Raw genomic sequence first — 16427 nt, forward strand, 5'->3', positions numbered from 1 at the left:
AGACATTTTATCACAGTAAATTAGTGTATATCTTGACATGTCTAAATTAGGTAAGAATTAACAATTATTTTGAAATTACTTATTTCTTGACAAAAGATACCATCAGAATTTTCTAGTTAGTTAAGGAGTGTGTCATTGAGTAAGTGTGGTTTTATTATGAGAATAATTAATTATACCACTTAGGATTTCTAAGTGTCTTTTTTGGTGTGATGCATTTCTTACTTAAGTATTTTATTTTTTCTGTTTTTAATTAGTAATTACTTTTAATGAGGTAGAGAAGGGAAAAACACATGTAATTTGAAAATGTTGCTGATAAAATTTCTTCCATTTTTCATTCCTATAATAATAATTATATGCATAATTAAGGCAATAAGACTATAGAGCTGGTATTAAAATACTCAACATAAGTATGTACTTAGGAACTTGGAAGGAACAGAATCCTGTTTATGATAAATTATATTTTTCTAATGATTTTAAAATAATTTATTTTTAAATCAATTTTTAAGTCAGTTACTAAAATCTTCTTTTTAATTGGTGTTTCACAAATATTCATAGTATTTTATTCCTTTTTTGGTACTATTTTCAGAACACATACTATATTTACACATGTTCCTATTACTATTTCTATCACCTAGGTTCTATTGGAATAAATGCTTTAAAAATACTTACCTACTGTGGTTGAAGTTGTACTCAACTGTAATTGTCTCTCTCTGGTTTTAGGTCCTGCTAGTATAGATAATTTTTCATTCCTTTGTAAGCGAGCTCTTAATATTCCTGTCAAGTCAAGTTGTGAAAATGAGAAAGTTCAGAAAGGGTTCCAAAGGGAGACACTATTTTACTTGCCTCTTCCTTTTCCCAAGTAATCAAAAGAAAAGCTGATCTAGAAATGGCATTAATAGTCTTCATAAGATGAGATTAGAGGAAACGCCACAGCTGGAACTCTGATTTCTTCCCTTGAATACTTGAGAGGTCCTCCACTAGGAGACAAGGCTTATAGGTCAAAAAACGTGCTGAAGTGTTTCAAAAAATCTAGTACCATCTGTTAAACCTAGCCTGTATGTGATTTTACTCAAAGACTTTGATATGTGTGCTATTATTGGAGGTGAAAGGATGGAGGTGGGTACAAAAATGGTAGATCTTATTTTCTACAAAGTAGTTGTCTTCACATAACTAGCATAAGCTGTTTGTGGATAGAATGCTATAGAATGAAATATGCTTTCATTTAATGTATATCTATGAAAATGTAGATTAATCCTAATTAATAAGGAATTAAATTTTCAATATTTTTTCCTTGGAACTAATTTCGGAACTAACAACTTTGAACACTAACTATCCACAAACACTCAGAGACAACCAACCTGTACGAATAGCTCTTAAAATAAATGTTAAATCGGCTTACAGATTGATTCATAGTTATTGTTTTGGGTCGTTAATCTAGACATAGTCACCATTTCTTTATAAAACATAAATCCAATATGCTTTATATGTATGTTCTTTACCATTAAAGCAGGTTTAATGAAATTTAGAATATAAGAATAAAAACGTTTAATGTCAGTGACTTTGTGATATTAAATCTTTGCTTGTTAATAGCTATCAGAAAGACTAGTAAAATAAGTATGACAGTTTTGTAGGTAAAACAAATTTCGCTGCTAAACATATTTAAGCAAAGAACCACTTGATTTTGAGAAGTAGCAAGTGAACATAATTGGCTTGGTGTATGTAGTTCTATGTGATATACTAGAAAGAGGAGAAATGTATATGTAACATGAAATATGCAGGAAAAATTCTAAACAGTTTTCAAAATACATATCATTATTTAATAATACATATCACTGAGATAGTTTTAAAAATGATTTTAAAATGTAATCTCCAAATTAAAGAAAATTTTTTACTGTGCTTGTTAATATACCCTGGGTGAATAGTAATTCTTGTTTCTCATTATGCATCCTCTCAAAAAAATTACATTTTAGAAAGATGTCCCACATTGTTATGCCCTATCTTTCATTTACTCTAACATGTTCATATTATCTAATTAGCATTGTTAATGCATAACTACCAAAAGCACAACTGATTTGAATGCCCGGGGATCTAATACCAAATGATGGAGGTTAGTGAAGAGATTCCAAAGTGACTTAGTAGCAATTACATTGCTAAATGTCAGAATAGCCAATGCTATTGGCTATTGGCATTGGTCAGAATAGCCAACGCTAACATATGGATTTTAGAACCAGATGTCCCCATTGTCTCTTGGATGATTTTATGAGAAACCAGAAGCTGGAATTGAGAAATGTTATTTAAAACTATAAATAATCCTTATGATACTCTCATGATGTTTTTACTCTTATAATTCTCTCTTTTTCTATAAGTTTATCATATTTTAAAAAACCTGAAGAACACTGTGTTTGAAAATTTCAGATGTTTTCTATGCTTAATTGGTCAAACATATAAAATATAGATAAATAAATAAATAAATAAATAAATAGTAACAGAATTAGTATTAAAGAGAAGCTTAAACATATTGCCTATGTTCTTATTACTCAGGAAACTCTGAAATAAAATGTGAATACAGATGAATGTCATTAGGCAACATTAGGCTGTCAATACAAATGAGCAACATGCTTGTTACCTATTTCTATCATTTCTGGATGTGATGACAAAAATAATAATCTTGGGCTGAGTATCATAGGGTTTTTCAGTTTCAAAAGCATGCCTACCCCCTTCTTTGACAACACAAAACACTTCTGACTTAAGTAATTAAGGCTTTTAAATTTAGAAACTAGATTTTATATAACAATGTAAGGGTCAGTTTATTTCATTTATTTTCATAAGGTAATGGTGTGGCAGACAGTGGTTCATGACAATAGAGATCATTTAACATTCATACTTAGCATGTGCATGTGAGGAATTGTTTAATCCTGGTCTTACATTACAAAAATGCATGCCATTTTTGACATTGCTTTTTGTGATTGCACCAAAAAATAAAGTAACTGTTTATCAAATAGTTACATTCTATAAACTATTTGATAGGCATTTTTCTTCCTTCTCAAGAGGACACATGATTCTGAAAGAGAAAAAAAGAAGGTAGAATGGTGAAAGGAAAGGAAAGTGGCTTGTGGAGGAAACAGCAAGGATAGCACCTGATCATATTTATCACAAATTAAAATCCATCACTTTCTCTACCCAATGCCCCCGTGAAAAATATCATCAATTGCAACAAAGGAACAAAAGATAATCATTGTTCCTCCCCACACAACCCCCATGGAAATTTCAGTTCAGAATTGTGGTTTGTGATATTTCTAACCTGGCTAAAACTGAGCAAAGTCAAAATGCAAGACTCAGTCATAGCATAGAAAAGACAGTGCCTGTGAATGTCAGCTGAGAAAACTAAAGGGCAACTTTCATGTGGAAGAAAACTGGTAGGCTTATCCAGTCATTTCTCATGATAATCGGCAATGACAGAGTTGTTAATTCCCATAATTGGTAAATATTGTCTGAAAGTAGAAAGGCACAGCCAGATCCAAGTTATAAATTATATTTACTGGTTCGGCAAAATTATTAGAAGAAATGTGTTGGGTAGTTAAAAATATTATACTTAACTTTAAAATTTAAGGATCAGGAAGCAAGTGTACTATACCAACATTGTCTGACTGATAAAGGCAGCTGGCAGAATTTCACTTAATTACTGGTGGTTGGTGAACTTCAGTTTTTCCTCCTTCAACTTTCCAAATAAATCTTACTCCTTTAGAGTCAATTTACGTTTCCCAGCATAATGATGCATTTTACCCATTCAGCTATGCTAGTGTTCTCTGAAGCCAGCCAGCAATGATCTCACCGCACCTACAATATAAATCTATCAGTGAATAAACAACATCATTTTTATTTCAATGCCGATGACACACTACATGTCGATTTGGCAGTTAAATAATTTATCTCTCTTTTGGGTGCAATCTGCCAGGCTTATTATAACTCTACTTCTGATATTCATTTCATGTTTAATAGTTCTTTGCCTCATGAGGATGCTTGTCAATCAATTAAATTGAAATGTCATTCTGACCTTTTATTGGAAACAATTTACTCTTTTTTTTCATTTCATCACAAGCTTTTTTCAATTTTATTCAAACTAAAAGCCTTAATTACTAGTATTCAGAAACTTTATAGTAATTAACCTTATAAAACTACAGGCTCATCAACATTACTGACACTTTATCTTTACAGAGGTTATCCAGTTGAGTCTGCCTGAAGATCAGAAACTAAGCATTACAGCAGCAACCGTGGGACAAAGTGCTGTTCTGAGCTGTGCCATTCAGGGGGCACTGAGACCCCCCATCATCTGGAAAAGGAACAATATTATTCTAAATAATTTAGATTTGGAAGACATCAATGTGAGTACATACATAGGTGTTCCTTTATAATTTGTGTATTTCATGTGATATACTCTAGGCCTTGTGAAGTCTGAGTAGCTTAATGAATATTGGGTGTAGTGTAGAAGAGAATTGGAACATTGTCATATCCATACTACTGACTAGGATGTGCACTATAGATCAAATGAAATTATCCAAATCACTTGTGTCAGTGTGGTAAGCAGGTAATGTAGCACTGTGTTGGTGGGATCATATCAACTTAAACCAATAATGTCTGCCTGTCAGAATTTCTACAATTATTAACAATTAATCTTTATGTATTTGCTATTATGGTTAAGCAACCACCTTTAGCTTGTGAGGTGTTAAATTGGGGAAAGGCGGTTTTTGCTTCAAATTCTTCATAATGTATTAGAAATAATAAATATCAATCAAGCAACAAATGGTTTATTTTTTCTAGAATGAAATTGGAATATATTTTTCCACTCAGTTCTCTCCTAGAAATTCAGAATCTAAACTCAATTTGAAAGGTTACTGCTCTGAAAATGAAACAGAAATAGAACAAACTTCAGGGTATTCATCTGTTTCTTCCACGCTATGCGTTCCAAGTGGGGATTAAAATGTATACATCATCCTAGATGATGAAAAGAAGTAAAAATTGTGCATTATGGGATGCCCATGGAAATGATGTAGGGCAATCTTTTGTCTTAGTGATTTGGGGATTTTATGATCTCTTTGAACATAAATTTTAGTTATTTTTTATTATTGCTCGGGAAAGCCATCACCTATCCACTCATTCTTTATTGCTTCATAAAGAAACCCTAAAACACAGATCTAAGAGAGTCACTTCTATATGTTACATCTTACTAATACTCTTGTTTAATGGCCTCAAATTATTCAAAAAAGAAGCTTTCTAATTTTAATTTTTAAATTTAATATTTTTTCTACCTTTGCTTACATCTGTGAAATTTCTTTGGAGAGTACATGGAGAATAATATTTAATTCTTAAGGTATCATGAACACTGTGCATTAGAACAGCTATAATCTCTGGAGCATTCAACAGTCTTTGAGAGATATCGCCTTAAATAAAGCCACATTGGGTTTGCTTTTTATGTTGTTATGTCTACATTTTATCTTTTATTTTTCTATCTTCATTCTTACTATCATGTTTTCCACTGTTATTTCCAGAGGCCCCTGTATTCTATGGTGCTGTGGTTTGAATACCTTAAAATAAGCTCATTTGAATTGTTTCAAGACTAAGAAAGGGTATGCTATGAGTAATACCCTATGGAAAAATTGTAAAAATGGGCACATTCTTGTGCATATATCTTATAAATTATTTTACTTACTTCCTAACTTTTGACTCTGTTCTAGAAATGTGAAATCTCTAGAAAAATGATCATAGATAAGTTAGATATATAAAATATATGTAAGCATTAGATAAATTCTGGTATCAATAAATACATTTTTATTAAAGGTATTTTGGTTACATTTCATAAAGCAGGTAAATTTTAAGAAATTTAAAAACATTTTCAAGAATTGGAAAGTTTCAATTTCATTACAAGTCATATTTAAATAAGTTGGACAAATGTTCATAATCTGTAGTATACACATAACTGCCAGCATTCCAAATAAAACTGTAGGGATGTCTTTGAAAGGGATATTTATTTAATGTCCCAATGTACTACTGGAGTTTTCATTTAAATGCATTTACCAGTAGAACTAAAGTGTGAAATAAAGCAGTTATAAACTATTACTTATTGTGTTTTGTTTTATACTTATTCTTGCTTAAAGTCTGCTAAAATATGGACCACACCATGTAAATAAACAATCTATCTGTCTATCTATCTATCTATCTATCTATCTATCATCTATCTATTTCTATCCATCTGTATATAGTGTATAGTTTATTGTAGTTAATAAACTATACAGTTTTAAAATATATAACTGTATTAAATATAATAAACTATCATAGTCAACCATATATTATAGTATATTATACATATTATTATATTGTATTTATTATATAATAAACTATTCTAGTTTATTTGATTGATAGATAGATAGATAGATGATAGATAGATACACACAGAGAGTCAGTACTATCTCTAGTGGACATATGATGTGTCTTCTGATTACTCAACATCTTTTGAACACCCCTTCAAATATTTTGTCAATGCTTGAATTTTTTTCTTCCTCAAGATAGAAACCAAAGTCTTATTTAATTAGCCTTCTTTGCAGTTAGGGAGTAGATATGTAAATAAAGCTCTAACAAAAAGACTGCTAAAGGCTTCATTTCATAAGCAAGAACAGGGAATTACAGGTACTTTACAGAATTCACTCTCCCATCCATTCTTCCTTATAAGTGCTGTGGCAGCAGATTCTACTTGCCAGGACATTAGTGATAAAAGTTCTGGAGTTGGTCAGTGTTTAGGTATAATTGGGTTTTCATTGGACAGTGTCAACCTGTGGCTTGTGCATTTTTCCATAAGGATGGCTTCTCATTCCATAAGGATGACACTCAGTTCTGGATATTCTATGACCTTCCTACTGTCTTCATTAAATGTCTTTCTTGCTTAAAACTCGCTAGAATGGGTTCTATTGTTTGCCTCTAAGAATGTTTAATTAAATTTTCGGGTGTACTATGTTAAGAAACATCTATAAATTACATATTCTTTTTTTTAAGTTAAATTATTTTGAGAGAGAGAGAGCCGAGGAGGGTCAGATTGAGAGAGAGACAGAAAGAATATTCCAAGCAGGTTCTGCACTGTCAGAGCAGAGCCTGATGAGGGGCTAGAACTCACGAACTGAGGAGATCATGACCTGAGCCAAAATCAAGAGTCGGGCGTTTAACAGACTGAGCTACCCAGGTGCCCCTATAATTATATCTTCTTGAAATGTATATTTCATCATTAGATATAGATTTTGGATGTGTTGAAAGACCAAAATGACCTCAGTATAGTAAAATACATTCATTGTTTATAAGCAAAGAGAACTTCAAACCTTTCAGATGTGAGTCAGTTTTATAACTACTTTGTACATATTTATTTTCACAAAAGTGGGTTTAGTTACCATTAAATTATGTAATGTTAAAATTATAACCACTGACTCAGTGATAGTTTTCAAAATTCTTTCTCATTATTTAATATATATTAGGTAGGATTTAATATATACTTACCTAGGCAATGCATACATACTTTCTGATTGCAAAAGATTAAAATAATATAGACATATTTTTAAAGCATAACTACCCCTTGTTTTATTTCCACTTACTCTCATTTTTAAGTGCAGAAGAAATCCTCTGAGATTGCTTTTAATCTCCCTTCTATGAGCTGCAAATATAATTTTATTTTTTTAGTAGGCTAGATTCATATTAATCCTCATTATGTCACTACTTTATTATCTTGTTAGTCCTAAAGACAACTACATGAAGCAGGGAATCTTATCCCTATTTACCTATGTGGGGATTTATGCTAGAGAGTTGTTCACCCAAGGTTGTTGAGCTGATAAATGGTACAGCTGGAATGTTTATATGGCCTGATAGACTCTAGTTCTTGAGCTTAATCACTGCATGGAAGTGAGATGGTCTGTCATTTTATGCTACCCTTTGAAAAATGCACCCCAAATAATTCTGGCCCCTATACATTACTAATAGATTTTATATCCTCGGTTATTATGTGTGAGACAGATTGATATTGTTAATGTTAGAAGACTTTCATTTTGCTTGTCTTCTGTCTTCTGTTTTGTATCAAATAAATAAAATAACATCACTGAACTACTGGAGGCAGTGACAGTGGTTTGCAACACAGGCTGGGGATTCACACTGTCTGAATTCCAATTAATATTCAATCTCTTGGGAATGATGTGCTCTCGTTATTCAACCCACCTATGCCCAGCTTCCTTATCTGTAAATTGAAGCTAACAGTAGAATGAACTCATTTTTGCACAAGAGCTAATGGCATAAAGCATTTTAAAACTGGTAACGCTGTATGAATCATACTGTAAATGTTCAGTTAAGCTAGGTTCTTGGCTTTCTTTTCTCTCTTCTCCTCCTCCTCCCAACCTCCTCCTCTTTCTTCCCTTCCTCCTGATATATATTTCAACAGCACAGAAACACTCAACCTGCCTAAAACCACAGGAATTCAATGCTAGGACACATACAGCAATAAGAGTGTTTGAAAACTCACAGGAAATGCCCCCACCAAATTTGGTCCAATTATAGTCACTAAAACTGGAAGTTGTTTTTTTGTTTTGTTTTGTTTTGTTTTTGTTTTGTTTTTCTATTCAGTGCAGCTTTAGGAATCAGGCTGACGAAACTTTCTTTAGCAATCTTGTATTAATCCCTGCTCTAAAGATATGCTATTAAATTCACTCAGGGGGTGCCTGGGTGGCTTAATTCATTAAGTGTCTGACTTCAGCTCAGGTCATGATCTCAGGGTCCCTTGAGTTCAAATCCTACCTGGGGCTCTGTGCTGAAAGCTGGGAGCCTGAAGCCTGCTTCAGATTCTGTGTCCCCCTTTCTCTCTGCCCCTCCCCCATTCATGCGCGCTCGCTCTCTCTCTCTCTCTCTCTCTCTCTCAAAAATAAATAAAAACATTAAAAAGTTTTTAAAAATGCACTCAGCTACTATATACTTATATATTTTTCTTAGTATCTGTGCCCTCAGTCCTCAACCTGATCATTGGTTTCTGCAATAGATCATTGGTTTATTTACATCATTTTGTTTTGGGTAGTACTTGGCACACAAACTACACTTCTGGCATTATTGTGATTGAACTTGAGTCCTAATGCTGGTCTGCTGAGCCATGACCAGGGATGCAGATGGGGAGCTATGAGGTACAGAGTATGAGTCTCCCATTCACCTTTTTTCTCTCCAGCTGGTTTTTAGATTCCAGCCTTAATTTTGCCACTTATTAGCTATGTAATCACAACGAATAGACTGAACCAATTTAAGGTACAGTCTCTTCATCTATACAAGGAGATATTGTCATATAATTCAGTGACACATATCAACTTGCACATAAAATATGAGCTATCTATTTTATCACTATCAGTAGCGTGATTCAACATGGCATTGTTGATCATGCTTAATAACAAATGTAAAGCCCCATGAAAATATTATTTCAAAATAGCCTGATATAATTTATATCATTATAACATTCAACAACTTTAAAAGTAGACTTACTAGACAAAATACTGAACTCACAGACACATTTGAATTTCAGATATACAATACATATTTTTTTCACTATAGGCATATACCAAATGTACAATGGGATACACTTTTACAAGAATCATTTTTTGCCTGTCTGAAATTTAAATTTAATTAGGTGCTGCATATTATTTGCTATGTCAGGCACTCTATTTACATAAAGTCAGATTGGCTTGAATACTGCATGAAAACCATTTTCTTACAAATGATACTGTGGCTTATATCACTGAGATTAAAAGTTTGAACTTTCAAAATTTCATATGAATTTAATACATTGACTTTGTAGAGTCTGTACTGTTTTCCCATCTTAACATGCATTCTGTGATTTTTGTTTCTTTTTCATCTATCTAACCTGTTAGTAATTGTGTCTGGCACTGAGAAGAGGTGAGAAAAAATAGTGGATTAAATGCACAGGAGTTTGTTCTTTCAAGAAATATATTGTCCATAGCTGGCATGATTGCTCCATGAAGCATCTGGATCTCAATCTTCTATCTTCTTTTTCTGACATTCCAAGAGCATGGCTCTTATCTTCAAGGTCATCTCAGGGGTCAAGAAGGCTGTTGGAACTCCAGTCACCAATCTATAGTCCATCATTCTGTAATCCAGGTCCACAAGAGTACAAAGCAGGTAAAACATGAAGGAATTTATTCCTGGAAGTCCCACAACTGTTTATGGGTCACCGATGTGCAAATACTGGCATAACTATACTAGGGAGACTGGTAAATACCATCGTTTAGCTAGGCATATTGCTCAGCCTTCTGTTACAAAGGAGGAACAGGAGAGCAATCTCTACTTCTCTACCCGAGGCCATCTAAAAGGATGTAAGATGTTCTACTGTTTTCTTTACACTTTTGTTTTGTTTTGTTTTTCTGCATTAATTAAATGTGATTATCCATCTGAATTCCAATCTGAGCATCTTCTGCACACCAATTTTGTTCCGTTGGTAGTTTCATCAGTCATCAATTTACTTCCTTGATTTTTTTATTTTGCTTTTATAGGCCTCTCTGGAAATATTCCACTAAGTTTGGGGCACCTGGGTGGCTCAGTTGGTTAAGTGTCTGGCTTCAGTTCAGGTCATGATCTCGCAGTTCATGAGTTCGAGCCCTGCATTGGGCTCTGTGCTGACAGCTCAGGGCCTAGAGCCTGCTTCATATTCTGTGTCTCCCTCTCTCTCTGCCCTTCTCCTGCTCACGCTCTGTCTCTCTCTGTCTCTCAAAAATAAACATTAAAAAAATAAAAAATATATATATTCCACTAAGTTTTATTTATATATTTTGCATGTAGTCTGATGATTTTTTTTCTGATAATTCTTAAGATAGCTCTGTCTATCCCTGCAGCTTATTTGAAGTGATTCTCACCATGTACATTAACTTCCACTTAAAGCAAAGCATTCTTGGGGTGCCTAGGTGGCTCAGTCAGTGAAGCATCTGACTTCAGCTCAGGTCATGATCTCACAGTCCATGAGTTCGAGCCCCGTGTTGGGCTCCGTGCTGACAGTTCAGAGCCTGGAGCCTGCTTTAGATTCTGTGTCTCCCACTCTCTGACCCTCCCCCGTGCATGGTCTGTCTCTCTCTGTCCCAAAAATAAATAAACATTAAAAAAAAATTTAAAGCAAAGCATTCTCTTGAAAAAAGATAAGTCACTCACAGACAATTGAAATAATCACTTTAATTCCAATCAGAATCCAATTGCAGGTGTGGGCAGTTTGCATTTGATGATTTGTTTTGTTTTTTTGTTTTGTTTTGTTTTGTTTTGTTTTTTGTCTCTAAATATTACATTTCCTAGTACATAGTTGGCAAACTAGTACTGGGAGATAACGTATCCAAGCATAATAATGAAATTTGATCCAAATTAAAAACTTTAATAAAATAAAATAAAATTTTATTTTATTATTAATTTTATTTTAATATGTTTGAAGTTTTAAAGCCATTAAGTGCTTACTATAGAATACTATACCTTATTATGATATCTTATTTCAGAATATATGCTGAACTTCAAATTTAGAAGTAAAATCCCTAAGGAATACTTAGTTCCCAGAGACTGAAAGTGATTTTAGTAGTAGAGAATTCTGACTTTGTTTCTCAGGTTTAATACTTAAAGCAGTGTGAGGATATAACTTTTTCCCTTAAATCTATGAATTTTAAAGTTCTCATATATAAAGACAGACATTTTTACCCCTTATGTTATTCTTTGGTAACATAACCAAAATTATAGATCTCTGATAAAAACCATTTAATTAGCAAGATTTAATTTTAACTTTTTAGAAACCTACAGTGTTGCCTTTCAATATGGAACATATTAGAGTATAATGTCAAAACTAGTTATTAAAAAGAATGGTATTGACTTTTTTCTTCTCTAGACTATAAACAATCCATTTCTTGTTCCATCTTAACTAAAAATGTAGACATTTAACGTTTGGTATATAATACATATTTCACCATGTAATTTTCATCACTAATTTATTTTTAATATAAGCCTGAGGCCACTGTGGCTCTTAAAATCCAAGGGGAATTAGAGAATATTTATGATTCAAAATCTTCCAAGCCAAATAAAGCAGGGAGCATTGGCAAGGCTGAAGATGTTGGATTTCTTCCACAAACATCAAATACGCAACATGCATTCATTTTCCACCAATAATTGTTAAATTGGTGAAATTGCACGTAATCATAAACATTGCCTAAGAGTGTTCTGCTTTAAAATGAGTATTGTTCCTAACTTGCTTTGTTCTGCTGTTACAACGGAACACTGCATATTACAATTCACCTCTTAGAAAAGTATTAAAATCAGTAATTTAAAAATATTTTTAAATGTCATTGGCCATATTCTTTTTGAACTTATTCTTACAAATAGCAACATATAAAAACAAAAGTATTCATGTGTGGATACGTGAATGAAATAGTCACATACTAGTTTGTTGAGTACCTGGTAATGTATTTTTTTTTAATTTTTAAAAATTTAGGTCCAGTTTTCAAAGTTATGACAGATCATGTTATTTAAATAGGTTTATGAGAAATATTAATTTGGAAGCATGACTTTACTATGACATTCTTTTTTTTTTCAATATGAACTTTGGCTGAATATCTATATAGATTCTTAAATTGATGAACTTTTTTTTTCATTTTTCCCCCTCATTATGTGTCTAAACCCATGGCTTTAATTACTATGTTTAAGTTGACACATTCTAAGTTATACCTCTATTTAAAATTTCTCGCTTTTTTTTTTCATTTGAGTGTGTGAAATCCAAACCAATATCTTTATTTCAAAAGCTGCGACATTTCCAGTGTTTCCCACTCCGTGCAAATGTAGCCAGAAAACCAAGTCATGTTAGAGTTCTCTCTCAATTTTCTCCTCAAATCCAATCTATCACCAAACCTTGTGAATTTATCTTTTTTATTCACTTTACATCTCTTCTGTCATCTCATTTCCACTATGGCTGTCTTAGTTTAAGGTCCTATCAGTTCTCACCTTCAAACTTGACCCTTTCCTACTGAGACCAACCCCCCGCCCCAGTTGAAACATGCACTTCATATCACAGGCAGACAGATTCTCATAAAATGTATAGCTCTTTAAAACCTTTAGTGGTGGGGGCGCCTGGGTGGCGCAGTCGGTTAAGCGTCCGACTTTAGCCAGGTCACGATCTCGCGGTCCGTGAGTTCGAGCCCCGCGTCAGGCTCTGGGCTGATGGCTCAGAGCCTGGAGCCTGTTTCCGATTCTGTGTCTCCCTCTCTCTCTGCCCCTCCCCCGTTCATGCTCTGTCTCTCTCTGTCCCCAAAATAAATAAACGTTGAAAAAAAATTAAAAAAAAAAACAAAAACAAAAAAAACCTTTAATGGTGTTTCTAGTTTTCATGAAAAAAAAAAGATTCAAATTATTTAGCTTATTCTGGAAAGCCTGTTTATTAATTCTTCCTACTATTCATACAATTCCATTCTTTCCTAAAGCCCCTCCAGAACACTAGCTGCTTTCTAACTATTAGGTTGTGTTATTATTACCATTCTCAAACACATCCTTGTCTCTCTGGAAAACCATCCCTTGTCATTTTCATCTAATGTATTCTTTACAAATAGACAAATGCTTCTTATGCCTAAATTTGACTTTTTTAAAAGTTCTTTTTCCAGTAACTACCATACTTGTTGCATCATAATAAAACTGTGAATATTCTTGCCTTCTTTCTCCAGACTAGAAACGCTGAGTTCAAGGACCTTGGCATATTTAACTTTGTGTTATAATGTAATAGTTAGCACTATACTGACACATAGGAGATAATCAAATTTAAATGTACAAATAACAAATGACATAGTGATATTTCTGATATTCACAATTATGCATTATTGAATTTATTTGTACACTTTTTATATTCAAATCTTGCTAGAGATTTTATTTACTTACTCTAGCTACTTGCAGGATTATCAATCAAGTGATGTTTATTTACAATCAATCATTTAAGCCTAGCATAGCTCAACAATTTCTGGATTCCATTTCTTTAATAACATTTCTAATTAAGCATATTGATTTTTTACTACAGTTTCAATTTAATCTTTTATCATATGCAATAAGGGGGACAAGAAAAAGATGAGGGGCAACACATATTTGGTCATTGCTTAATCTTTACGTATTCAACACATATTGATTTAACTGCTTCACTTTTCTAGATACTCAGTTAAATTCTGAGAACAGCATTCCAGCCTTCAAAATCTCACAGATTGAAGGAATCAAAGAAAGAACACAACTGCATTATATTTGATAATGCAGTATGAAAGTTTCCTAAATACAGATCTTCCTCAACTTACCATGGGACTACACCCCGATAAACCCGTTTTAAGTTGAAAATATCTTAAGTGGAAGATGTATTTAATACACCTAACCTACTGAACACCATAGCTTAGCCCAGCCTCCTTTAAAGGTTCCCAGAATGCTCATATTTGTCTTCAGTTAGGCAAACTCACCTAACATAAAGCCTATTTGATAATGAAGTGTTGAACCTCCCATGTAATTTACTCAATATGGCACTGAAAGTGAAAAACAAAATGATTGTATGGGTACGGACAATTTTGTTCACCCCGGTGTACGAGTTGTTTACCCTGGTGATTGCGTGGTTGGCTGCAAGCTGTGGCTCACGGCTGTTGCTCAGCGTCACCAGGAGTGTTAGTACTATACAGGGCTAGCCCAGGAAAATATCAACATTAAGATCAAAGTACCGGGTCTACTGAATGTGTATTACTTCCACACCTGGCAAAGTTGAAAAATCATAAGTTGGAGACCATCTGTATACGTACATTTGTATATTTATGTGCAAATATATAAGGAATAGAAAAAGGAAGCCAAATTTAAGTTACAGAGTCTCAGAAGACTTCTAAGAATACACTAGTCTTGCAATTTAGACGAGAGCTAGATGAAGGAGTGGCAGATAGGTATACTGGGAAAGAGTATATATCAGGCTTGAGATAGCATAGTATATTTAATGCATTGCAAGTCCCTTGTGTATAAACAAGCAAGGACAATAGATTAATAAAGGGCTTCAGTATATGAATATATTGATAAAAGGTTTGAATATATTACAGAAAATTAGGTTTTTGCACTTGATTATCGAGGTATACATTTACATTTACAACATATAACACAATAATAACATTGGATGGATACTTAATATTTACCAAGCATTGACATTTATCATTCTAAAACAGTATACTAACTTATTTATTTCACAACACAAGAGAAACCAACATTATCTATACCTGTACACAACATGATGTTTAAGTTGTTTTAAGTTAATTTTTTACTTATTTTGAGAGAGAGAGACAGAGAGTTGGGGAAGGGCAGAGAGAGGGAGAGATAGAATCCTAAGCAGGCTCCATGCCTCCAGAGCAGAGCCCGACCCAGGGCTTAAACTCCTGAACTGTGACACCATGACCTGTGCTGAGACCAAAAGTCCGCCACTTAACCAACTGGGCCACCCCCCCCCCCCCAAGCTGATTTTTTAAATGCTTATTTATTTTGAGAGAGAGTGAGAAGAGGGGAGGGATAGAGAGAGAGAGGGAAACAGAGAATCCCAAGCAGGCTCTGCTCTGTTAGCCCAGAGCCTGATGCAGGGCTCAAAACCAGGAACCGTGAGATCATGATCTGAGCCAAAATCAAGAATCAGACGCTTAACAGACTGAGATACCCAGGCACCTCTAAGTTGATATTTAAGTGCATCGTTTTGATAATAATCTTGGTTCTCTTAATAGTTTATCTTTGTCCAGTCACCTTGGTCCATATTTGTGGATAGAACTATAATTTAAACAAATAATACATCTATAAAATTTTAAACAACTTTTTAGTTTCATAGCAAAGGAGAACAGCAAGCACAATTTAAAGGATATATAACCTATGCCAACTGATCTTACAGACCTCCTAAAATATATACCATTCATTTCACAGTAGACTTTCCATTGCCCTCTAATTATAGTTAACTTCTTCCTAACCTTTTAAATAATGACCAGATTTAAGAGCTACATCTACTACACAATTTATTTTAAAAGAACCGAAGAGAAATTCTATGGTATAATTGCTTCACAGCCACCAACAATCATAGGGTTCAAAATCAAAATCTTCTTATCTAATTAAAGGCATAATAGGTGCAGACTTTTTAATACAGAAAGACAATCAATCACTTTAACAGTAATTGTAGATTCTTATTTTCTTAATCTTTCTCCTTTTGTACAAGAAGCAAAATTTATAGTTTAATATAAAATAAAGAAATAGGGGGCGCCTTGGTGGCTCAGTCAAACATCAGACTTCGGCTCAGGTCATGATCGCATGGTTTGTGAGTTCCAGCCCTGCATTGGGCTCTGTGCTGACAGCTCAGAGCCTGGAGC

At 33.6% G+C, this 16427-nt stretch overlaps 1 protein-coding gene across 3 annotated transcripts in view; it reads left to right on the forward strand.

The window, feature by feature from the left end:
- FSTL5 (follistatin like 5) overlaps nt 1-16427 on the forward strand; it is a 781763-nt gene that overhangs the window by 532202 nt on the left and 233134 nt on the right. For all 3 annotated transcript variants that reach the window (XM_053216758.1, XM_053216759.1, XM_027068355.2), the window contains exon 7: nt 4216-4382. In XM_053216758.1, the coding sequence (XP_053072733.1) occupies nt 4216-4382 (167 nt within the window). The remainder of the gene's footprint in view (nt 1-4215; nt 4383-16427) is intronic.

This window comes from Acinonyx jubatus, chromosome B1 (assembly GCF_027475565.1).
Source record: "Acinonyx jubatus isolate Ajub_Pintada_27869175 chromosome B1, VMU_Ajub_asm_v1.0, whole genome shotgun sequence".
In the NCBI taxonomy this organism is placed as follows: Eukaryota; Metazoa; Chordata; class Mammalia; order Carnivora; family Felidae; genus Acinonyx; species Acinonyx jubatus.